Consider the following 25,695-nt stretch of genomic DNA (forward strand, 5'->3'; position numbering starts at 1 on the left):
CAAAGAGAAGACAGCAGACGTTTCCTGTTTTCTCTATTTAAAGCTTGATATTTTATTGTTTTGGTTCCACCCTATAGGTCTTTGCTCAGATACTTATATTTCTCACACGTCTGATGCACTGTGAGTAGATTTCATGTCATCCTTGACAGAAAAGAATGGATGTATTCTATCTTTTTATATTTGAGAGTTGTGATATGATTGGCTTAATTAAGATTTAGATAAGCTTTAGGTCAGATGAATGAATTATATGGAGCTTCAACCAATGATTGCTGCTGCAGAGAAGGAAACTGCCCCGGACCCCACAGTCTCCAGGCCCCCAAAGCCTCATGTGTACATAACTAAGTATTTACTTCACATTTGTTCCCGTGCTGCTGTAAAATTGTTGTTTACTTGTGTTGCACTTTTTTTCTATGTGCAAACCTTGAGCAAGGTCATATTATTCTATCTCTAGAGGACTATAAGGCTGCAACAAAAGATTAATCTAATTATCATCCTCATTATTCAGATTTTCTGAATGAATTAAACTGAAAAATTTATAATTAGGAATATGGAAAATAAAGAAATATTCTCATTTGTGAGTAAGGCAGAAAGAAGTTTAATTTATTTATATTTGGCTTCTTTTTTTTTACGTCAATGAATCTATTATGAAACCTTCTTGGCCCATGGGCCCTCGTCATGGAGGTAATTAATTTAGTTAATTATCAGTGTCATCAGAGAATATTGAAAATGTGTCCTGACCTGAATATGACCCTGTAAATGTATTTGTTTTGTACAATAAATAATCAGAATCAATGACAACCTAATCAATTTTCTATTGTACAAGGCAAAGTGAGGGACCAACTGCTTGATTATGTGCAAAAAACATGAATTAATGTCCCTTTTTTCATATACAGGTTGACAACACTGAAGGAGAAGCAGCTGAGTTAATTCCAATTTCATTCCAAAGAAGATTGATGGATGTCCGTTATGGCCAAGTGGACATGATTCTCCATTCAGCTTCATTGGCACAATGTCGAATATGATCTACCTGACTGCCATTTTGTACTTGCCCGTTCTACTGTTTGACGCATTTGTATTGTCCAAAGGCAAGTATGAAAGGTCAGTGGTGCCGAGTTCTGCCTCTCGTCTGGTGGCGAGGATGGATGGGGATATTATAATCGGAGCCCTCTTCTCTGTTCACCACCAACCGTCAGCTGAGAAGGTGGCAGAGAGGAAATGCGGGGAGGTCCGCGAGCAATACGGCATCCAAAGAGTGGAGGCCATGTTCCACACTTTGGATCGGATTAACTCAGACCCCAACCTGTTACCCAACATCACTTTGGGCAGTGAGATCAGAGACTCCTGCTGGCATTCCTCTGTGGCTCTGGAGCAGAGCATCGAGTTCATACGAGACTCGCTTATTTCCATCCGGGATGACAAGGATGGATCCAGGTGGTGCATCGAGGGGGTCCCTTCCAGTCAGCCTCCACCAACCAAGAAGCCCATCGCAGGGGTCATTGGGCCCGGCTCTAGCTCTGTTGCAATTCAGGTCCAAAACCTTCTGCAGCTGTTCAACATCCCTCAGATTGCCTATTCTGCCACCAGTATTGACCTCAGCGATAAGACTTTATTTAAGTACTTCCTCAGGGTGGTGCCCTCAGACACACTTCAAGCTCGGGCCCTCTTAGACATCATCAAACGGTACAACTGGACCTACGTGTCGGCAGTGCACACGGAGGGTAAGACCCATTCCTTGCTTTAGAGACAGATTTGTCTTATAGAAAGGTCAAAACCAAAGCAGCAGATGTCCGTCCATTACCTCTACAGCTAATCAGCTGGAACCAGGAGTTATAGTTTCTGATTGGAGCAGCCGTGAACAGAACAACCACAAATGTCTGTGACCGACCGACCGACCGACCGACTGAGAGATACAGACGAGTTTATCAAACAGTAACCGCACAGTTTGAACTTTATTAATGAATCATTGCTCTTTCAAAATGATCGACATTAAAAATTATTTAGCACCTGCAGATTCTATGATTTAATCTGAGCCTTCCCCTTCAAATCCACAACAGTTTTCAGTTAACTTATTTCTTTATAAAGTGACCAGGACCTTTATTTCCCGCCCAACAAGGTTGAATTTAATGCAGACTCTAAACAAAGAGTCTCATTTTTCCCTCCCGTTCTCCGGCCTTCTCTTGTTCAGTGTGTTTTATGCTTAGCCGTTTCTCCACCTCCTCTGGCAACAATGGTGCTTGATATAAATGTAGCTAAGACGAGGCTCAGTGACTTGGACGTGCAGCTCTACTTCCCAGCACCATTCAAGAAGCCAAGAAGCCAAGAAGCCGGGGCGGCATAACCCTCGGCCCACACTTCTCACCACCGCTGCGTGAGAAAAAGAATGATTACACTGCTGAGTTTACGCTGGGGTTGTGTCTAGTTTGGTTTTTGGAAAGATGTATACAGATCCAAACATCAACTGACGTTGATGTGCGAAATGAACGGAGAGCCCCTTTCATGAATCAACAGTTCTGTCCTCTGTTATTCTTCTTTTTGACGAAACAAGGACAAACAGGAAATTAAAGATCAGAGAATGGAAGACAGAAGAGCCGTGTTTGAGAAAATTGCAGGTGTATCCTGAATATGGTATTAAATAGGCGGCAGGTCCAGCAGTGGAGGGCAACTTCAGAGAAGGGAAAGGAATAAGGAGATAAGGAGCAAACCTCTTTTCTTTTCTTCTTTAGTTTTGCCAGCAGGAGTCCAAATTGTCCCCGCAGGATTCAGCGGCTGCCATATTCATCTTCTTTTTCGAATATGAGTGTCATGATCTGCCCTAAGTGGACAGTTGATGTCTCATTTGGACACTTCTGGTTTGTTTCCTATTTCATTTTGAAACCACTTCTCTTGTCTGTCCCCCTGTTGTCTTTGGCGGTTTCTCTATTTTAATTCTGTTTGTGTTTTAATAGTTACCCATTTGTATTTGTGGATTTTCTTGGTATTTTGCTCCTTCTTTGTTTTTTTGAACTTCTGACTTTGCTCCTGTTTTGGAATTGGACTTAATGTGTCCCCCGTCTGGACTTAGCTAACCACTTTATTTAAGACTTCAGACAAATCAATCCTGCCTGGGAGTCTGCAGTTGATTCTGTAGCACCTTAAAACCCAACAGTTAAGCATTTCAGTTTTTTTCTGGCAGGTTGTGTACTAAGTGTCTTTGAGTTTGTGACTCACAGTTACACAAAGCAGGACTTCGTATTGACATGACAATTACTTACTCCAGAAAACTGTCCAGAGGAATTAATGAGGTAACCTTCATTTCCTCTGCAGGTACACCATAATACTTCTTTTCAACAGATTCTAAAACATTTATATTATTTGTCAACACATGGAATGTAATTACACATCATAAAGATGCCACACTAAAAATACATTGTATGAGCATGTAAGCAGATATATAAAACTGAACATGAGGACAAAGCAGCCGTTGCAAATTCCTCAGCGGTTTTTTTGAGGGGGTTTGTGACAAGCTGATAAAAATCTAATCAAATGTTGGCAAACTGCCTTTGTTAGCTGTTTTGATGATCTGTATGTTCGTCTAGCAATAAAATAAATGCAGTATGTGATTCAGAAGCAGCTCTGATTTAAACAGTTTAGGTTATTTGTTAGCTTTCTTCTGATTGTGGACGTCTGGGCGGGCAGCCGTCCTCAGAAACTGCTGATAAGGTCACCTTCAGCCTGTTTGCTCCAATTTTGCTGCTCTTGATTCCATAAAGAAGAGTCAGAGGACATAAGGGGCCACTTAAATGCTGAAGGGAAATGTGTGTCCAAACTATTCTGGATCATTTTTAGCAAAAAGAAAAAGACAACCTGGAATGACCGTAGAAATCAAAAGCTATTGATTCTTCCCTTTTCCCTGTAGATGAAACTCCCCTGACAGCTGCTCTTGTCTTTCTCAGGTAACTACGGTGAAAGTGGGATGGAAGTGTTCAAAGAGCTCGCCTCGCAGGAAGGCATCTGCGTCGCTCACTCCGACAAGATCTACAGCAACGCCGGGGAGAAGCACTTCGACAGGCTGCTGAGGAAGCTGCGGGAGCGTCTGCCGAAGGCCCGAGTCGTTGTCTGCTTCTGTGAGGGCATGACAGTCCGAGGGCTGCTCATGGCCATGAGACGGCTCGGAGTAGCTGGAGAGTTCCTCCTAATTGGCAGGTTTGTTAGCAGCTGTTTCCCCACAGGGAGGCGGCTTTAGCTTCGCCCGTCATGTTTTTTGGATGAAAAGTTCTCTTGGTTTTTTTTTGTTTTTTTTGTTTTTTTTGAGGATGATGAAGTCTCTCTCTCGGGGCTGAAGTTTCGAAAGGTTTAAATGGGATGAAACTCAAACATATAACGATCTCCTGACAAAACAATCACAGTACAACGTTCACTTATTAACTGTTCTTCGGCTTTCACTCGCTTCACATGATCTTCCTTGCAGATGAAATTCGCACAAATGTTTCGCTTTTTTTAAATCAGCACTTTAGAGACTTTCCTTCAAGGTTTGCTTTAAAATTCAGATTAAAAATGAATCATTGAGCTCTGAAACAATCTTAACTTAGTAACTGGAGCTTTTGATAAAGTTGTGATTTCCATTTCCATCTCAGCACTTTCTAGAGTTTTCCTCGAAAGTGGCTTTCAAGTTTAAGAAGTTCAACTTTGACCTTGGAAATAAAAGTGAACAAAATATTTTTTACTATTAGCATAATTTTTACAAACAGTTCTGCAGCATTTTACATGATATTCAATAAAGGTAACTGACACATTTCATAAACAGTGGCAGGGAAAAGTGCTTTACAGTACATATATAAATAGGTCAGACTAAAATGCAAATAAACTGATTATACCGATTTTTTTAACACGTTACCTGAACTGAGATTATAAATTAAATTTTGTTTATTTTATTTTATTTTTACACAAATTAAAGCATAATTCTATGAGTAAGATACAGACACTGAGTTTTCTGTACTAATATTTAGCTCCACTCAGGTTTGATGGTATATGTTCATATGAAACTGTGATATTGTCTGTCTCTCTCTCTCTCACTCTCTCTCTCTCTCTCTCTTTCTCTCTGTCTCTCTGTCTCTCTCTCTCTCGCTCTCTCTCTCTCTCTCTCTCTGTCTCTCTGTCTCTCTCTCTCTCTCTCTCTCTTTCTCTCTCTCTCTGTCTCTCTTCTCTCTCTCTCGCTCTCTCTCTCTCGTCTCTCTCCTCTCTCTCTGTCTCTCTTCTCTCTTCTCCTCTCTTTCTCTCTTCTCTCTCTGTTTCTCTCACTCTCTCTCTCTCCCTCTCTCTCTCCCTCCCTCTCCTCTCTTCTCTCTTCTCTCTCTGTCTCTCTGTCTCTCTCTCTCTCTCTCCCTCTCTCTCTTCTCTTCTCTCTCTCTCTCTGTCTGTCTGTCTCCCTCTCTCTCTCTCTCTCTGTCTCTCTCTCTCCTCTCTTCCACTCACTCTCTCTCTCTCTCTCTCTCTCTCTTCTCTCTCTCTCTCTCTCTCTCTCTCTCTCTCTCTCTCTCTGTCTCTCTGTCTCTCTCTCTCTCTCTACGGGAGTAGAGTTCCTCTGAAAGCAGAAGATGCTTTGAGTCAGGCTCAGTAATGAATAATGCATCCGTACAGCGAGCTCTCCCTCTCCCTGTCAGATCACAGGCAGGATGGGCTAATATGGAACAGCACCTCCAGCATCAACCCGGGAACGTGGTGTAGTGAACATCAAAGCTCATATCAGTGCTCACACCAGACATCGGCTCTTTACGGAGACTCGGCTCATCTCAAGTCCTGTTAGGAACAGTTCTAATTCCTGAAATGAGGCGACGATAAAAGCTCGCTGTGGTAAATTTTCTGAGAATCAGTTCATTCATGTGTAGCTACTTGATTCATAAAGGCTAATGGAGGAACTTCAAACCTTTTCTAAAACCTCAAATGGTGAATTGTATGTATAAAAAAAGGGCATCTTAGAGCCTAAACCTGCTCTGATGCCTTCCACTTAAATTTTGCCCTGGTGCTAAAATCTCTGCAGATGATAAGGAGGGCGTGAGTTCGCTCGAGCTGTGCGTGCGTCTGCGAGTGTGTGTGTGTGTGTGTGTGTTTCTGGGTCAAGGAGACGACTGAAAAAGGAAAATGTTTTTTAGAGCAATGCAGCAGGTGAACACGTTGGGCCTATGCAGCGGGCCAATAGAAACGCCCGAGGTGCTGGTCATCAACCATCCATGTGTCTGTGTGGAGGATGAAAGAGATGGCTGTTCTCACACCACTGAGCCCACACATCTCAAACAACTCACAACTCACAGCTCATTTCATCAACTCTCAAGTGAAGCTCCCACCACTTTAGAAACAACAGAAGATCATCAACCCAGGCTGCCTGACAGAGAGCTCACAAATATTTGACTGCTAAACTGTTGTGCTTTGAAAATCTTCTCACCAAGGATGAATTGTTTCATAAAGACATAATTGAGATTTAGTAAATGTTAGAATTTCCTGCAGTGTCTTTCAGAGAGGCCTGAGCGAACTGATTCACAAATGAATGAAAAGAGATTTGTGTTAAATGTGTACAGTTTGTGTGTGTTTGATGTCGGAGCTGTAGGTTTTTGGCACTCAGAGTGTTGGACTGAGTGTGATGCTGAGAAGCAGATGGCCAGGTACCGTTGATACTGTCACGCTGGACAGTCGTTGTCAGTTCATTCTTGAAGTGCCAACCGAGCCGAACGTGCTGCTAACATACAGTTTCTGATGCTGCTTGCTGATATTCTTTGTCCTGATGAGCTGCAGTTTTTGGAAAAATGAAACTCTTTTAATTGTTGTCTAAAATTGCTTGAAAGCCTACAAACTCAGTAACGTAGCTAACATTCTGATGTCACGATGTTTCTGCTTGTGCAATGTGCTCGTTCTTGAATTGAACATTAAATCAATAACAAGATACGATAAAGTAAAAAAAAAAAAAAAAAAGATTTTTTTTAACATCACCTATTACTATGTAGCGCTGACGTCACAGCATGACTAAAGCTAAGGTGAATGCCATCACTTTTATTGAGACATAAAATAAAAATATTGGACCTATTAAAACTTCAGCCTGCTGATGCCACTGCATGAAAAGGAATCACCAATGAAGTTATTCAAATTAATCCGCCTGATCACTTTTGAGATGCTTCTCTTAAATAGCTCAAAAATATCAGTGACACTGCAAGAAAAATGAGGCTGAATTCATGAAAGTCATCCATCAATGTCCAAACTAAATTTAATTGAATGCCATCTGGTAGTTTGTTTGTAGCTATTTTACAAATCTACTGACCTAAAGGATCTGGAGTTAAGACACTGGCACGACTGAAGTATCAAAAATATGTAGTTCCACAGTGTAATCCTGCTTTAGTGATTGATTTCAAAGTCGTTCTAGCGTCACATTCATAAGTTTCAGTCATTCAGTCATCACACAGAATGTTCCAGCTCTGCATGTCAAGGTTAAATTGAAGGCTTCACAGCGTTAATTGAAAAGTGCACAGAGGTGACTGCAGAGTAAAGAGGTCGAGACGGTCAGCGTTTTTCATCTGGAGGTTCGTTCCAGCTCTGTGGAGCAGAGAAAGCCGACGATGCTGTGAGAGACGGAGAGAGGCCTCGTAGACCGTCGGACAAGTGCTGCTTAAAACTCACTTGTCTGACACGATGGAAGCCCGGAGGAGACCCGTCCAGCAGCAGCTTTCTGTGGGAGAAAAGGCCGTTTGCCTGGACATGGCTGCTGCTTTTACGGCGGTAGAATTTGTGTTTAATTTGATGTAGATACTGTTGGCTGAGATGAGTTCATGCTGACGCCAAGATTTTGCTCTTCAGAGACAGAGTTAAGGAGGAATTCTCAGGCTTCCTCCTTAAATTGTAAGTTTTGTGGAGCTGCTTTCAATGTCATGCCATCCCTAGAACGATGCTATTTGAGGCTCCCCTCCTTCCTTTCTCACTCACAGGAATGCAGTAGGCTGTCACATATATGTCTCACAGGTTTGATGCCACACTGCATAATTGCTCTTAAAAATACTCAGTAAGCACTTGGAACTCAAAGGGAGGGTGTTTGTTTTTTAAATTAAAATCTAAAGCCTCAAACAAAATCTTTCGTCTCGCCAGCGTGATGTTTTGTTTGGAAATTAAATAGCATAAAAAACTTTGACTAGCGTAGACACAAAATCACTCTGAATAATCTGAGTTTGTGTACGAGGGTGGGAGCTTCAGTCTCTCCGGGGCAGATTGTCTGTGGACTTGGTTTTTTTGATGTCCTTTTTGGCAAGAACAGCGAGCTCTCCACGCCCCCCCTGCAGGGAGGCTGAGAGGGAAACAAAAGAGAGAAGCTTTCTGCAGGATTCAGTCTGAGTTTGGCTACAAACAGACACAGGGATGTGTCTTGTTTTTCCTCGTGCCGCATCCAGATTTTAGAAAACTTCATGTTGTTTCACTTTTTAGAAAGCTGCTACAGAAAGGGTCCACTATACTGTGCCATTTTTCCAGGATCCCATCAGCAGGGCTGTGGTTGTCACTGACTGACTGAGTGATTAGGTTTCCTTATTCATTCAAAATGATTCACTGGGAAGGAGCGGTGGCTTGTTGATGCCCACGATGATAGAGTAATGGTTGTTGAGCGACTTCCAGGTGCTGGCAGCAGATAGGACATGCCCTCCAAAAACAGTGTCGCTGAAATTGACATGGACTGTTTCCAGGAAAGCAATGAAGAGTGGTGGGGGTGGCGGATTAGCTGATGCATTAACTGATGTTGTGCTGAAGGTGGTTGTGCAAATCTTTTCTGTGTTTTTGCTGTTGAAAGACCATGAACGACAAACTGCCTCTGTTGCCCCCTCAAAACAGACGGAGCAGAAAAGATTCGCTTTGGCTTCAGCTGTACTGAAGCACCGACGCTCTTACACATGGCTGACCCAAAGGTAAAGCGTGCCACTCGCTCTCTGCAGCAGCCATGGACAGAAAAAAACAAAACATTTCTTTAATGTGCTGATCAAAGGAGGGACATTCAAGCTTTGAGAAATCAAACAGCTATCAGCAGTCATTGCTTCAGCGTGTCGAGCGTCAGATGAGACTTTTGCAGGATTTTGGAAAAGTAAGTGACCTTCAAAGGTCCTTGGGTAAGTGCAGCTCTGTGACAAACAGACACTGTGTTCCTCTCTGCAGTGACGGTTGGGCGGACCGAGTCGAGGTGGTGGAGGGTTACGAGCAGGAGGCCGTGGGAGGCATCACCGTCAAGCTGCAGTCCGAAGAGGTGTCCTCCTTCGACGACTACTTCCTGAAGCTCCGGCTCAGCACCAACACCCGGAACCCGTGGTTCCCCGAGTTCTGGCAGTACCGGTTTCAGTGCCGGCTTCCCGGGCACCCGCAGGAGAACATGAATTATGCGCGCAACTGCTCAGGTAGCTGAACAACTCGTCAGGCAATTTGTGACGTTTTCCTGCAGTTTTCCTTCGTTTACATTTTTACACCATTGTGCACATCAGCCTGTCTTCTTGAAATGCTCTGATGTGTGCAATGCCCAGAGGACGATGCCAAAAGGCCCCGTAAACTGGAACACACTCTTCAATTATGAATTAGACTGCCAGAGGGTAGACTTCTCTCTAAGTCAATCCAATAACACATATTTCTTCATATTGTTCGTTTCTGTGACTCTCGGCTTTGCAGAGGATGATGCTCTAGGTAAATTAAATCCTTTTCTTTTACAAAGGAACAAAGTCGATGCATCAGCTTAAATTCTTGGTTTTCTGGAAACAATGCTCAACAAGCATGTTTCTAAAACACATTTTTACATGCTGCTCCTACATTGTTCTTTTTTTTAAATCCTCACCAATATATTTACGTTTTCAATCTCAAGTCGTCAGGTTGATATGGACGTTCCTCCAGCTTTTCTGAAGCAACCTTTATTTTCAAAAAGAATAAGAAAACGATTTCAGTGCAATTATATTGATAAACGTAAATATAAAACAATGCATGCAGCAACGACAGCCAAAAAAAAAATAAATAAATAAATTAAACCATACTTTTCAGTTGACAGCTCTTAAGATTCTTCTGTGAATTTCTTTTTCCCATTGCACCTTTAATCTCCTTTCCATTGCAGCATTGGCACATTATTTATATTACACTGGGAATAGAGCCTCCCTTATTTTTAATGCATATACCTCAAGCTGCTTCTACCAGCATCACATTTTAGTCGCAGTTATTAGAGTTTTTATTTTTGGCTCATAAATGGAAATAGATTTGTTGTTGTTGTCCTGTCCTGTTCTGTTGTTTTGATTATTTTTTTCATCATTTATATCTGTATTTACTTTTTTGATGTAGAACTCCAAGACGGTGAGTGAATCCCTCTGAATGGAAACATAACGCTCCTCACTTTGGCAATATACATAGAGGTTGACTGACGTTAAGGTTTTACCACATGTTTGGATAATTCAAGGAGGCTGTTAGTATTCCTCAAAGTGTGCCATTAATCTCAGTTGACCTCTAATATATGAAGCTATTGGGATGTTTTTATTGATTTATTTTTTTTGTTACAACTGCAGCAAGAGCCCAACAATTGGTTCTGATCTGCTCTCGCTTCCTGCTCTTACACCCTTCCTGGTCTTGAAACAGTCGTGTGAAACAGCCCAATAACACTTGAGTGAGATGGTAGCTGGCTGATCTGGCTTAAGTTGCATGTAGCTACAGGAATAGTGAAGCCAATTTGCATTGGAAAATAATTTTCTGGCCCGTTTTCCGCTTTCACTGAGCAGTTTAAACCACGCGAAACAGCGAGACGGTTCAGTTGTCATGCGGCCACCTAATCCCAACGTGCAGCAGTAGGTTCCCCACTTGCATGCTGACATCATGACATCATTGCATCATGACTGAAGCTCACACAGTTCAATGAGCGAAGCGGGCGTCAACACCAAGGAGCTGTCAAACTAGGTCAACACCAGCAGCTCCCATTGGACGCTCGCCCAGCTGCTGCACAACTGAATTCACTGTCTACGTGTTTGCTGCCCTCTCTGAAGAGCGTCACTTAATTCAACACAAACACATCAGCGCTAAATGATGCTAACGAACGCCAACAGCCTCAGAATTCACAATTAAATGGTTTTAGCTGCTGCAGCTGATTCATTTATTCTTTTTCTTTTCCACACAGAACAAAAAGGTGCACAAAGTAGGCGTCACTGCAACGAGGTCATTGGTGCAGATTTAATTATAGAGCAATTTAAAGGCTTTCTATCTTTCTATCAAAGGCTTTAACTCATTTATATGCTCAGCTATGTTACTGAAAGGAGCCTATTATAAGTTAAACTACAGCCATGCTTGTTGCATTTAGGTCACGTAACAATAAAACCAAAGATATATATTCCTGTTGTCTCTAAGTTCTTATTTATGTGGATTCAAAATCCTTTGAATCACTTTGTGCAAGTTGAGGTTTGATAACATGCAGAGCCATTTAAAAATAACACAAACTTACTTTTAAAGTGACATATACAAGGTACAATGCGCTCATTTTAACTCCATTCAGCCAAACGTTTCAGAGTAGTGAAACTTGTGTTTTAACAGGAGTAGCATTTCCCAGCAGTTATTGCATTATCCGTTGGTCCATCATGCTCCACTTCTTTCCCATAAAATATTAAAAGGGAAATTTTGGAATTGATTCAGGTGATACATGGTGAAGGGAAAGACAGTATCACGTCATTTTCGCTCCCACTAGCAATAAAAGACCAGGCTTTGGATAAAAAGTCATAGGCTCCAATCATATGAAGCACGGAGTGCCAATTTTATCGTGCTTCAAATGGAAGTGTGGATTACAGGGAGACCTGCTGCGCGGAGGATGCAACGCTTTGATTGCAATGATTTACCAGAAAGAAAGAAAGATTGTGATTGTTACTTCTTTTCTACCAAGTTCTTATTTTGTCTGAGTTGTCTGTGCTCCAGCAAAAGGGAAGTTGTTAAAAATAAAACCCAACATAATCATCTTCACCTCCAGAAGCTGCCAAACATGCCTCCACTGTTTAAACCCAGCGGATCGAATGCATGGTAAAGTTCTTTGTAATGACACTGATGTTACTTAAAACTGAAAAATCTGCTTTAAAAAACTGCTTACTCTGCTTCTAGCTTGCATTACACTGAACTGATAGGGTGTACGTGAACATCGCACACCGTTTCCATCCAAATATGATTTTTTTTTTTGTCTCATTCGCTCACTTGTTTCAGGACAAAACAATATTCAGAAGAAGACAAGAGGTCCAAACACACGAGAATAGCTGGTTTAGTTTTCTGCTCGAGGAGACACAGTCTCTGTGGCGCAGTGTGTTAGGCCAGCTCTAATTGAATCCTGACTCATGAATGCAGAAATGGATAGTCTTGCCATGGTAACGAGGTTTTTTTGAAACCGTTTTCTGAGGCTTCCAGTTCTTTTAAAGCTGTCTCCCACAGAGGCAAAGAAGCGTGTATTCACAGATGCATCAGTGAGCACCCTATCACTCCTTTGTAATATGTGACGTCATGCTAGACTCACCTGTACAGTTCACCTGAAGCTACAGCTTGCAGCAATGACACCCCCGCTGCTCCTCCCCTGGAGATGAATCCTCACCATTGTCTCATGTGTGGACAGGTTATGAAAGTCTGGAGGACAACTACGTTCAAGACAGCAAGATGGGCTTTGTCATCAACGCCATCTACGCCATGGCCCACGGGCTGCATGACATGCACGCTGAGCTCTGCCCCGGCCATGTTGGGCTTTGTGACGCCATGAAGCCAGTTGATGGCAGTCACTTATTGGACTTTCTGCTCAAGACCTCCTTCACGGGGGTCTCGGGAGAGGACATCTGGTTCGATGAGAACGGGGACTCACCTGGGAGGTAAAACACACTTCCCTTTTGCTGCTTTTGAAATGAACTGTGTAATACCGTAAAGTCCTGGGTTTAGATGCTGTGCAGCATTGGGAGACCTACAACCAGAACCACAAACCAGCTGAATTTATCTCCCCCATTAGAAGTTAATCAAACCCAGAGACAACCTGAGGAACGTTTTTAAACTTTCCATGAAAGTCAACATTTTTGCAATTTGTCAAAAAAAAAAAAAAAACACGTTTTATAAACTGAGAAATGAATTGATTCAATTTGACATTAATACTGATCATTATTAGTTCTTCTGCCTAAAACACAACAAACACAACTAACAAATTATCTTACTGTAAACCGAAACCATGTGGGTGAGGACCTGTGATCGTTTATACTCTCCTGCGGTGGTCTGACAAATTTGTTAATCATATTAAAGATGTTTTTGATATGATAAATAAGCATCTGAGGTGATGTTCAATTTACATTTTGATTACTTTGGAGAGCAGTTAGAGCTGTTCACATTATTAAACTCAGTTGCTATGAGTTTGGAAAAGGCTGGCCATATAAATCTCATTGTAAAAATGAGAGACGCAATTGTCTTGTTGCTCTTGAAACAACTAAGCGGTACCTGCAATAATCATCTTCAATAAGAGTTAGTCCAGGGCACACATCCAGAAGAATCTCTGGCTAAACTGAAAACTACACTTTATTTGTATTTGTCATTTAATGTTAGGAACAATTTTCTCTTCTTAAATAGCTCACTGTTTTCGGTCGAATCAGCCTCCATTTGTCAGGAACTGAAATTTCATCATCAGTTGGTGAGGTGAGGTTGGAGTAGCGGGATATATTTATTGGAAACCAGAGAGCAAATAGATGAACGCCAGAAATATTAGCACCTGGAAAACTAATCCCTGAGTTTCACCAGAGACATTGATCATGAGCCTGACGGGCTCCCTGGTGAGAACATATTACTCTCCTGTTGTTCTAAGTGCCAGTAAAACTCTTTATTTCAGAGTGTTTGAAGAATTGATTTAGTGTCACTGAAACCTTTTTAACACTTGCTTCATCCTCAGGTATGAGATTATGAACTTCCAACGCGTGGAGCCTGGTGTTTACGACTACATCAACACCGGCTCCTGGCACGAGGGCATCCTGAGCCTGGACGACGACATGTTCAAGATGAACCAGAGTGACATGGTCCGCTCCGTCTGCAGCGAGCCCTGCTCCAAAGGAGAGATCAAGGCAAAGGACGCAGCCGTCACATGTCCTGACCACAGGAACACATTTTGGGTTGCCAGGTTGTGAAAAATCCCTTCATCATTTTTCACAACAATTTAGTTTGGCATTAAGTCCACCAATCCACCAAGACTATAATTATAAATGTCATTCCGTAAGCTTACTTATGTAAATATTTCAAAGATAATTCATTGATTTTGGCCCAAATCGTCTGCCGTCCTTTTATAGAAATTAGTTTTCACAGCCTGGCATCACAAAGCTTGTTATTAATATTTCATAACTAATCTATAAAGCTTTTTAAAGAACCATTACAGGCATTAGTTTCAATGTATTAGTCCTTTATTATTGTTATTAAGTATAAAGTTATAATTAGAAAGCTATATCAGTATTGATTGTTGATGTCTTTGTTATATAATCTGTTATTTACAAAGTAAAAGTAAAGTAAACAAAAAAATAAATTGCAAAACAATAAAAAGCAATGAAAGAAAAACATGTTTTGTTGAGCAGGTGATCCGGAAGGGAGAGGTGAGCTGCTGCTGGATTTGCACGGCCTGTAAGGACAACGAATACGTCCAGGATGAGTTCACATGTAAGGCCTGTGAGCTGGGCTGGTGGCCCGACGGAGAGCTGGAAGGTGAGCTTGTCCTCGTCTGCTCGTCACTTTGCTTACAAGTTTTAATTTACTGCCTGCTTTGAACCACAGCCGGAAGACAGCCAACTGCTTTTTCTTCTGAGAAACGGCTGAATATTTAGCTAAATATGCTTATTCACTGCCTTGCTGGGAGATGGAGACGATCAATACCACTTGCATCTCTCCCTGTTTAAAAAAAAAAAGCTTCAGCAAGCAGGGGAAACTACAACTGGGCTCATTTTGCTCCTCTGGTTGCAAACTCGGTCCACCAGCACCTCTGAAATTCATCTAATTAACATGGCAGCTCTTTTGTGTTTAATTAGCATAAAAACTCGAGTGTAAAAATGATAATTTGTAGTTCGATGAAGAGTTATGCTGCTCCGGGAAGTTTCTGATCTCGGCTGAGAAATAATCCAGCACATAAAACTCAGTACAACTGCAAAGGTGTAAATTATCTTTGTCTAGAGAAGGATGAGTTGTTCCCAGTCTTTATTTTAAGTTATGCTAATCAGCTCCTGGCTGCAGCCTCATACTTTCTGGTAAGATGGTTTGCATCATCTCTTCTAACTTGCAGCATCAAAGTGAATAAATGCATTTTCCCCAAAACTCCAACATTAAATTTCTCTAAAAAAAAAAAAGTATTCAAGATTAAAAGTTGAATCCGATAAGAAAAGAAGTTTTTCCTGTTCTGCAGTTTTTACATTTAAATTTGGATGAATTTCAGAAACATGAGGCCACAGGCTGAGTTGCTGTTGGATGAGTGATGCTTTCAGAGAAAAGAGGAGATCGTTTGGTTTTATTGGAGCTTTTGTTAAAAAAAAAAGTTCCTCCGAGCTTTTCTCCGACCTCCCACCACCTGTACTTCGCACAGTTTGTCCTGCTAAGATTTTTTGTGGCGCTATTTCATAAACCTGTCCTATTTTCCTTGCCTTCCCATGACTCCTGAGAGCCATTCATCATCCCCACTCTCCAACAGCAGTCCTACTTCACTTAGCACTCTTCTGGCCCACTTTCACAGGCCTCCTCTGCTTCAAAGACGGGACACTTTGGCGATCGGACCGTCCTGCCTCCACGCCTCTCTTTATATATTTATCTGTTTTTCTCACCACCGACTCCTTCAGACAGAGAAGAGGCAACGTGGAGCAGATGGATTGTCCAATTTTCTAAACCTAAACCTTCCATCATACAATAAATTAATAAGCAACATAAATTAGGTTCATCGTGTTCTTGACATGAAGCAGAAAGGAGAGCTTATTTGAATCCATGAAAAACAGTGATGTACTTTGTCCTGCTGCATTGCCCCCCCTCCCTTCTCTGCTGGCTGCAGCCCAACCTGGCCATGGCTCAGAAGAACGGGGTTTATTTATAGTTGAGCTAAAAACCTACTTTGAGACTTACTGTATTTTGTCAGGCTAAAACATATTTGACAAATTTTTAAAGCGTCCAAATAAAACCTCGTCCTTTTCCTTCTTTCTATGCAAAACTGCTTTTGATTTAGACAGTTTGTGCTTTTAAAACCAGAAGTCTTGCAAACAAGCTCACATCGGAATTCTGAAAATTTCATGAGCTGCTTGTGACTGTCTATTTCTTTTCATGTTGTTTCCCCCTTTTCAGGCTGTGAGCCAATCCCACTTCGCTACCTGGAGTGGAGCAACCCAGAGTCCATCATCCAGGTGGTTTTCTCCTGCCTGGGCATCCTGGTCACATCATTTGTTGCCTTTGTCTTTGTCCTGTATCGTGACACACCTGTGGTGAAATCCTCCAGCCGGGAGCTCTGCTACATCATCCTTGCAGGCATCTTCCTGGGCTACCTGTGCCCGTTCACCCTCATCGCTCGCCCCACCGTGGCCTCCTGTTACCTCCAGCGACTCCTTGTCGGACTCTCTGCAGCCATGTGCTACTCTGCCCTGGTGACCAAAACCAACCGCATCGCCCGCATCCTGGCGGGAAGCAAAAAGAAGATTTGCACCAGGAAGCCCAGGTTCATGAGCGCTTGGGCTCAGGTGGTCATCGCCTCCATTCTGATCAGCGTCCAGTTAACCTTGGAGGTGACCCTCATCATCATGGAGCCGCCTGAGCCCGTCAAATCCTACCCCAGCATCAGAGAGGTCTTCCTGATCTGCAACACCAGCAACCTCGGTGTTGTCGCCCCTCTGGGCTACAACGGTTTGCTCATCATGAGCTGCACCTACTACGCCTTCAAGACCCGCAACGTCCCTGCGAATTTCAACGAAGCCAAATACATCGCCTTCACCATGTACACCACGTGTATCATCTGGTTGGCGTTCGTGCCCATCTACTTCGGCAGCAACTACAAGATCATCACGACGTCGTTCTCTGTGAGCCTCAGTGTGACCGTAGCGTTGGGCTGTATGTTCACACCAAAGATGTACATCATCATTGCCAAACCGGAGCGAAACGTGCGCAGCGCGTTCACCACCTCCGATGCAGTGCGCATGCACGTCGGCGATGGCAAAATTGCCTGCCGAAGCAACAGCCTGCTCAACATGTTCAAGAGGAAGAAGAACACTGGGAACGGCAGGTGCGTTCATTAATTGAGTCTGAGTCCTGCTCCTGAGGCACCTCAGGGATGCTGGTTTTACTGTAATTCCCTCTCAAAGGGAGCCTGATGTCTTACTGTATTCACTTTCATAGGATCACCTGTTGTACAGTGTGACGGATGTAGGTCAGTACCCAATTCACACAGCCATTTTAACCTTTAATCTGTTGGTGGTATTAAAACAAGCATCTCTGCGTGCTGAGGGATGACGTGAAATCACAGCTACAGAGTCCAGGCTTTCTGCAGGAGTCACCGAAATTCAATTCAATTGAAAACCAGCGAGAACAACACGGCCTAGAATTATCGAGAAAAGTAGAAATCGCTTTCCAGCATATTTGCTTATGTTATAACTAATAAAAACATAAAACCTTCAGACAAGCATAAGATTAAAGACATTTAGTCCATTTAAGTCGTTGTTAAGCACTTCACGGGCCATTTAAGATGAACAAGTTTTATAGCTATGGCCAAAACATGAGCGTGCTTAGGAGCTGAATGGAACTGACCCACACACAAACAAAAATATTTAGCTTAGTTAAATAAATTCTTACCTTCTAAAGTATTGTTTGAGGAAACTTTATCAGTATGTTTTAAAACCTGCAGATACCCTGGAATAGTGCTGACAACATGGAAACTGAGCTTTTCTCATACCTTCAGTGAAAAAGAACCAGAAATGATGTTTTTGTCTCCACTTTTCTGGGTCCCTGTGAAGTAACAGTCGTCTTTATTTTGTTCATAGTTCTAATGGAAAGTCTGTGTCATGGTCTGAACCAGGTGCAAGACATCCTCCAAAAGGGGATCACATGTGGCACAGACTGTCAGTGCATGTGAAGAGACAGGAAGCAGGTTCCAATCAGATGGCTGTCATCAAACCCTTAACTAATACCTACCAAAACACAGCACTGGAGTTCTCGGACCTCAGCACTAAGACGTTGTACAATGTGGCTGAGGAGGACGAGAGCGAGCCCATCGCATACAACCCCCCCGCCACTCCCCCCATGATGACCCACGGGCAAACGCCTGCGTGTGGGCTGATAAAAGATGTGGGCGAGGAGGTGGAGCTCTGCACCCCCGAGCGTCTACAGAAAAACAGAATTATCCCCCAGCACGTCATCATGGACCACCTACAGGAGGAGGTGGTGGTGAGCAAATTCAGCAGTGACGTCCCTCAGCTCAGCGATATGATAAGCATGCCCGAGGCCGTGAGCGGCGGGATGCCCGTGTACCACCAGGCCCACCTCATCCAGCACGACCCGGTCCTGCCGGCGCATCTGGACCCGTTTGAGGAGGACGAAATGGATAACGAGCAGTTCGGCTTTCTCCACGGCTACATGTACAACAACACACAGATTCACGATGAGGAGGACTTGGTGGAGGTTAAATTAGCTATGGAGGACTCTCTGGCTCTGATGCCTCCCTCCCCCTTCCGAGATTTCACCGCTCCCCCAGTGAGCCCCTTCCCCATCTCGCCGGTGTCCGAGTCGATTTTGTGCACTCCTCCAAATGTGACGTACGCCTCTGTCATCCTCAAGGACTTCAAGCAAAGCTCCTCAACTCTGTGAGGGCGCAGGCCAGACATCGCCCGTTGTACCATATTTTCCAGTTTATAATGACTCGTGCCGTATATGATGATGATGTGTAGAGAAACAATCATTTTATGCTCTGAACACTCATTTTTCACTCTATAAGTGAGTAGCTTTTACATGATAAGGGTGAGCAATAAAGCACCACAGAGTAAAGAAACCTTTAGAAGCTATTACAAACATATATTTATATCCTAACATAAGCTTTTAGAATAAAATAGACTTTCTTCTTATGAGCCCAGTAACTAAGATTGTCTATATATGTGTACTTTTATGAATTAATGTCATTGAAATAGATTTATTTAACAAATGTCAGTGATGTAATGAGCAGGGGGACTTTTAAACAGCACAAGAGAATAGGTGAATAATATACAAAACAAAAACCAAGAGCAAAACAATTCAGCTTGACCGGAATTGAAGAAAATGTATTTTGTGTTACAAATTGTGTGTTTTCTGCGCTACCGGGAAAAGAAGTAGATCAGAAGGGCTCAAAGGAACAGTTTGATATTTTAGGAAATGTGAAACTTTTTTGCAGAGTTGATATCGCTTGTTCTGTTTTATCAGCACAACTAACTGTAATTATGGGATTTACAGGGATTCATTCACATGACTGATTTCTGAACAAACAAGCAAGATATGACATGTTATTTACGGAGCTTTAGAGAGATTAGGTGGATTTTGTTCCCTTTGGAAGTGGAGTCTTTATACTGAGAACTAGCTTCACATTTATTGTCCAGATATAAGAGTGGCGTCCATCCTCCCGTTTATAGCTTGATAAAAAAAAATAAAAAAAAAACTGAAATTTGCCTATTTTTCCAAATATCAAACTGTTTCTTTGATCTATGAGTGGAAGTGGAAATTTTGAATTTGCCAACAAAAAACATTGATCTGTGAATTTCTGATAGATACAGTACTGCCAGACAAGAGCACTGACTGTATAACGAATGTAGCAGGTGGACGTTCAAGTGCCACATTTTCATTAAGATTTTTTTGTTTCTTTTGTACATTCATCTCATTTATATGTTCTTGAAATGCCAGTTAAACTAGTTTCAAATTTGTAACTTTTATAATTAGTAGTCCAATTTCATAATTGTGTAAATTTATGTATAAGATAAAGTATATACATGTTTTGTGAATGTATGAAGTGCGTATCATATTTTGTTACATGGATGATATCTATATCCATTATGCTGTTAGAAAGAACTCACTAGCTATGTGTGCTTGTATTGTGTGATCGGTTGTGTACAACAATCAAGTTCCCAAATATTAAGACTTTAACAACCTATCCAATCTGTATAATGTGATAAAGCGCTATTGTTAGTAATAGTCTGAATAAGCTATTTGCACTTTGATGTATACACAGTATAAATTAAGTCTGCTATTTTAAACAAATATTTACTGTAGAGCATTTGAAGGACACTTGATTGGAGTAAATTAAATATTTTTTATGGTTTTGTCTCCTGTCTTTTATGGAGAAATGTTAGTTGGGTCTGTGTTAGTGGCGCACCCACGCCGCAGATGTTTTAAATCAAAGGTCAGAGATTTACAGTTTTTGTTTGAAGGAAGAAACTCAAAACAAAAGTTGGCATACAAGGAAGAAGAACTGAGAGGGTAAAAACTGGAGGAGAGGTAGGCGAGGCTGATTTTTACGTGTCGGACCACCGATCTCAACATGTCAGATAGTTCTGTGACAGTCTGCAGACACAAGTTGTATAAAGTTTTAGTCATTGGAGATTTAGGCGTTGGGAAAAGCAGCGTTATATTCCGTTATGTTAACAAATGCTTTGATGAAAAATACAAAATGTCTATTGGAGTTGATTTTGCTCTGAAAACTATTGAATGGGATGCCCAAACAGTGGTGAGACTGCATCTCTGGGATATCGCAGGTGAGTGTAGTCTGTGTTGCAGTATGTTTGTGTTTAGGCTTTTTATAAGCATACTAAATCCCGAAAACATCACAGCTGCCTTTCCTTCACCTGCTTTCTGTGAGGTTTGCCTAAGTCAGCATGTTAAGTAGTGTTCGGGTGAATTTGGGTGAATTTCCAGCCCAAAGATAAATATATATATTTAAATATCCCAAGATTTGCTCTGTGTCCTCTCAGTTAGCAGCCAATCCCAAAAACACATCAAACAAAATCAACACATAGTTTATTGCGCCTCTCCTCTCTCTCCTGCCGGGGCTCAGATTTGTCTCAGCAGGAACTCCACTCCCCAAAAATGACCTTCAAACTTTTAACACATGCTGCTGTGATGTAACTATGACTGCTGAATACGTTTACAGCATGTTGGGAGTTTTAATGCCTGCAGCAAATAAAACTGCAGCCTGTTTTTATCCAGTGTTTTCTCAGGTCTAATTTTAATCCTAACCAGTGTCCATGGAAACATGCTGTTTTATTTCGGATAATGATTGTTGGTCTCCCACTTGTTACATAATAATCAGGCATTAGACTGAATTGCCATGTTAATTCAATACAAAACTGAAGAATTACTTATTGTGTTGCTGCAGAAACTTGCGAGTCCTTTATGAAATGGCTTCATCTTCACTTTGGGTGGGGGGCAGATTTGTGCACATCCTTCAGGGAAACATAAATGACAAGGATTTCTTTTCTCTTCCCAAAAGGCCATGAGAGGTTTAAGCAGATGTCCAGGGCTTTCTACAAAGGGGCGATGGGAGCGCTGGTGGTGTTTGACATTGCAAACCGCTCCACCTTGATCGGTGCCTCAGAGTGGAAGCAGGACCTGGACAAGAAACTCTCCCTTGACAATGGACAGCCGATCCCTGTCGTCCTGCTGGCCAACAAATGTGACATGTCAGAGAAGGACGAAGAACTGCTGGCATCTCTGGACAACTTCTGTAAAGAAAACAGATTTGTAGGCTGGTTTGAGACTTCGGCAAAGGTGTGTGTTGCACTACACAAAGGCCATGAGCAAACTGAGCATAGTCAAGTCTGAATCTGCTCTGTGACCTCATACTGACAGGGGCGTCTTCAAAATACAAAAGCATTCCTTTGCTTTTGTATTTCATTAAAAATGCATCAAAGGATTTCTGCATAAAGTTAATCATGGTTGGTCCTATATTCATAAAAATCTAACTTTAAACTTACATAAGGATGTTTCTTCTACATTTAGTTTCATTCTGCATCTAATAAGTTCGACTGTTGTAGCACATGGAATGTGATTAAATGGAGTAATAAGAAGAAAAATAATGATAATTATAAAATCCAAAACGAAATAAATACATTTAAAAAGGTTTTATAATTTGGCTCTTTTCAAACTGGAAGCTGATGAGCTGTATTGTTTTAATCGGCAGCCGCATTAATCTCTAATTTATTCCAGTCAGTGTCTGTCTCATTAATTCCTAAATTTATGAATCAAATATGTTCTTGCCTGTTTGATGGTCTATTTCCCTTGACAGTTTGTATTTTGCACGGCTGAAGTCAAAATTTTTGGCTGGAATTTGAATTTCATGAGTTCATGCTGTACACAGTATGTGTGGGCTTCAACGCAACGCCTGTATGTCCTGTTCATAAAACAGAAAAAAAACCGTGCAGGTTCAAACACTGAGCCATTTATCTCATCAGATGTGTACACAGTGTTCAAAATGATATCATTCCCCTCTGTTCACAGAAAGGCATAAATATTGATGAGGCAGGTGCCTTTCTTGTCAAACAAATGATGCTGTGTGACACTGGGCCGTCCAATGAAATGCTCCCCTGGGACAGGATCACAGCGCGCCAGGCTCCTGAGGAGAGTCAGATCCGGCCATGGTGCTGCTGAGGTAAAGATCCACACCTGATTTTGATCCCAAGCAGAAGCGTATGAACCTGTTTTCATAGTCATAGCGACTTTATATTCACATATCTGCTGTGCCAGATATCTCAATATTGTGTAAATTGTGTGGGCTGCTTCATAAACACCTCAGTGGAGACAACCGAGCTCATTTCTCTGATAATCCACTGATACAGTCAGGCTAATAAACAGATCAGCGTGACACATGTCCTGCTGGGAAAAGTCTGTGACACCCTACATGCAACTAAGACGTGCTGGCGATTGACCTACTGTAATGAGAGGCCAGAAACTGTAAACCCGCCATTTTCTTCAAACATTATATAAAGGAAGAGAGAGAAAACATTTTTTTACAAATCAAGCATTCAAATCTTCCTCATTAAATGACAGCCTATCCAATCTGCGCTTCTGTTATGCAACCCGTGCATATAATTATCTGTTAATCACTTCACAGTTAGATGAGCTGAGACGCATGCATAAGCATTGCAGCCTGCCTTGATATGGCCAATAGCAGAGGAAATCTATCAGCGTGACCTGATTTTAGTGGAAGGAGGAAATATGTGAAAACGTACCACGCTGCTACATGTACCACCCAGAGAGGGTCGAGTTAGTGCTGCGTGTGTGTCTGGTGAAGTGCTAAATTGAAGGGGGCGAAGCATTTAGATTGATTTTACAGATGCAGTCACTGATAGACAACACATTACAAAAGACATGATATTCCTTTTGTGTTTCTGTGAAAGGCAATGTCTTTGAAACAGAGAGAGATGTGGCATCAGACACTTACAGCAATGGCTTCTGATGATGATTTCTCAGTTTACTCACCTCCTGAAGTGATGAAGTGTTTCGATCATTAGTAAAAGGATAGGTAGCAAAGCAATAATATGAAATGATTCCACTAAGCTGATGTGGAGACTTTGTATTCAGAATAGGTGGTTTGTTTTTCCCAGAACTCTAAAGCCCGACTTTTTAGTTTGAATGTTACCACGTTTATAGCAGGTATTGGAATGAAAGATTGCTCAGTCCAGTTCTTTTTTGTGGATTCAAAAATGGTGAGATAAGGTGCAGTTAATCTGAATTCTACTCCAGGGAACAGTCTCATAGATGTTTGCGGAGAGTGAATTCTCCGCCTGTATCTTTCACTGACATTTTGTGTATTATCCAAGTTATTTTTGCACACCAATCTGTTCTTTGCTGTCCTGTAATTTTACTTTTCAGTGTCCTTGCTGTGCATCTAGGGAACTGCTCTACATCTTGCTGCTGGGTACCTTTACACTGTAGCCTTTGTCCAAATTCAGACTCTTAATGGCATTCAAATGTTTTTGGAAAGAGCAACGTTATACTGTTTTGTTATAGCAGCAGTTTTGCGTTTTGCTGATCAAGTGAGCTGCTACCTAAAAGCCAGGATGGTAGTTTACCTCGTGTGGCAATTGTGCCTGAGGGAAAGTGAGAGAAGAAGTAACACACAACTGCTAATTATGGATGTATGTCCCAGATACTAGAGACCTAAATTCAGGAGTCAAACAGGGATGCTGGCCCCAATACTTTTTCACATCGGACACAAAAGCTCAACCTCTTAACTTGTTGTTTATGAATATGACAGTCTGGATGAAAATCTTTCTCTCTGCAACAGATCCCATTACTTGTGCATTATTGATATTGCCCCATTTTATTTGCCCCCCAGTGTGCATTTTCTGTGAAAGCTTTGTTTATATATTCATGACAGCATGAAAATTTCAATTTTAGGCAAAGGTGTGAATGTGTTGAAGGAGAGTAAACTGCTCTACATATCCCTACTGTGCTTCTCTCAGTCTCTGGTCTTGTTATGAGTGACCCATTTTATCATGGCCTGTGTTAATTAAGTAGTCAGTGTCTGTGAAACGCAGACGTAAATACAAGACTGGAATTTCACTGCACAGACATTTGGTGATTTTTTTGGTCCGTTTGAATCCCTCCTGCAAAACCTGCCACAGTGTGAAAGAACTAGTGATTAAAAACAGATCACATCCTGTTCCATTAAGGAGACTAATCACATGCTGCTGTCCTTGGTACTGGGTTTTGGCCACAACACTCCAAAAAACTCAGCTAGTATGATTGTAAGATGTTGCCAGACTCTGCCATCTAGTGTGCAACACATGCATGTGCGGTTCAAATGATGAAAATCTCTGGGTGTCAGGAATGTCTTTTGTAGGAGTATTAGTTTTGATTTTTTTTAAATCCAATCTAACACTCAGGGGAAGAATTGGTGTAATTCACTTAGATATAATTGGTTATATAATCATGTTAAAACACAGAAAATGTTCTGTGGCCAAGTATCAGCACTAAAATGTATCAACATGAATAAATGCTCCATGCAGAAGTTAATATACATTTTTATGTCTGTTCCATATCCCTGATTCAAGTGTATTATTTAAGAGTAGGCTACTATTTCCAGGCAATTCCTCAATCAGGGAGAGAAAAAAACTTTCTAAATGACTCATAACAAAGGTTAGCATTTGACCAGATTTTTTTACTCTTTATCAAACCAGATAATCCAGTTTTGTAGTTCTCTGTGGACGTAATATAGCCTCATTTTTCCTCCTAAGGGATCAGGAGGAAGGAGGAAACGCGGCCTATTTTCTATGCACACACAATAGATTGGATCCTGAATTGGGAACTTAATCGCTTGCAAAAGGACCAACAGATTTATCAGATGTTTTGTGAGGAATCTCTATTGAAGAAGGCAATGCATGAAAATAATATGCACAGTTTTCAATGCTAATGCTTCTGTCTTTGCTCAGCCTGAGGCTTTGGCCTGTTCCGACCCCTCAGCCAGCAGGGGGCCCCACAACAAAGTGTAGGCTTGTTACCTTCCCTCCCTCCCTTGTGTTTTTTGGGGCTTTTTGTGTGTGAGTGTGTTCTATCTCTGTGTGTGTCTGTACCTGAGTGTCTGTGCTTGTTTGTCTGTCCCAGGACAGATTGGCCCACTCTGCACCTCCACTCCCCTCCACCTGATTGCATCAAACGGGATACAGGCTCCTTATCAACCCCTCAGCTCGGCAGAAAAAAATCCAGGTCTTCAGACGCTCTTCAGTCTACCAG

The 25,695-nt window shown here is 41.8% G+C and overlaps 2 protein-coding genes across 2 annotated transcripts; both read left to right on the forward strand.

Moving 5' to 3' along the window:
* The first annotated feature begins 1,009 nt into the window (after positions 1–1,009).
* grm1b (glutamate receptor, metabotropic 1b) lies at positions 1,010–18,810 on the forward strand. The gene is made up of 8 exons (XM_029493141.1): positions 1,010–1,718; positions 3,933–4,182; positions 9,154–9,389; positions 12,596–12,842; positions 13,898–14,066; positions 14,568–14,694; positions 16,306–17,233; positions 17,988–18,810. The coding sequence occupies exons 1-8, from the start codon at positions 1,010–1,012 to the stop codon at positions 18,808–18,810; spliced, it is 3,489 nt and encodes a 1,162-aa protein (XP_029349001.1).
* Positions 18,811–20,503: 1,693 nt separating this feature from the next.
* Positions 20,504–22,608, forward strand: rab32b (RAB32b, member RAS oncogene family). The gene is made up of 3 exons (XM_029494350.1): positions 20,504–20,717; positions 21,452–21,729; positions 22,459–22,608. The coding sequence occupies exons 1-3, from the start codon at positions 20,504–20,506 to the stop codon at positions 22,606–22,608; spliced, it is 642 nt and encodes a 213-aa protein (XP_029350210.1).
* The last annotated feature ends 3,087 nt before the right edge of the window (positions 22,609–25,695 follow it).

This window comes from Echeneis naucrates, chromosome 22 (genome assembly GCF_900963305.1).
Source record: "Echeneis naucrates chromosome 22, fEcheNa1.1, whole genome shotgun sequence".
Classification (NCBI taxonomy): Eukaryota; Metazoa; Chordata; class Actinopteri; order Carangiformes; family Echeneidae; genus Echeneis; species Echeneis naucrates.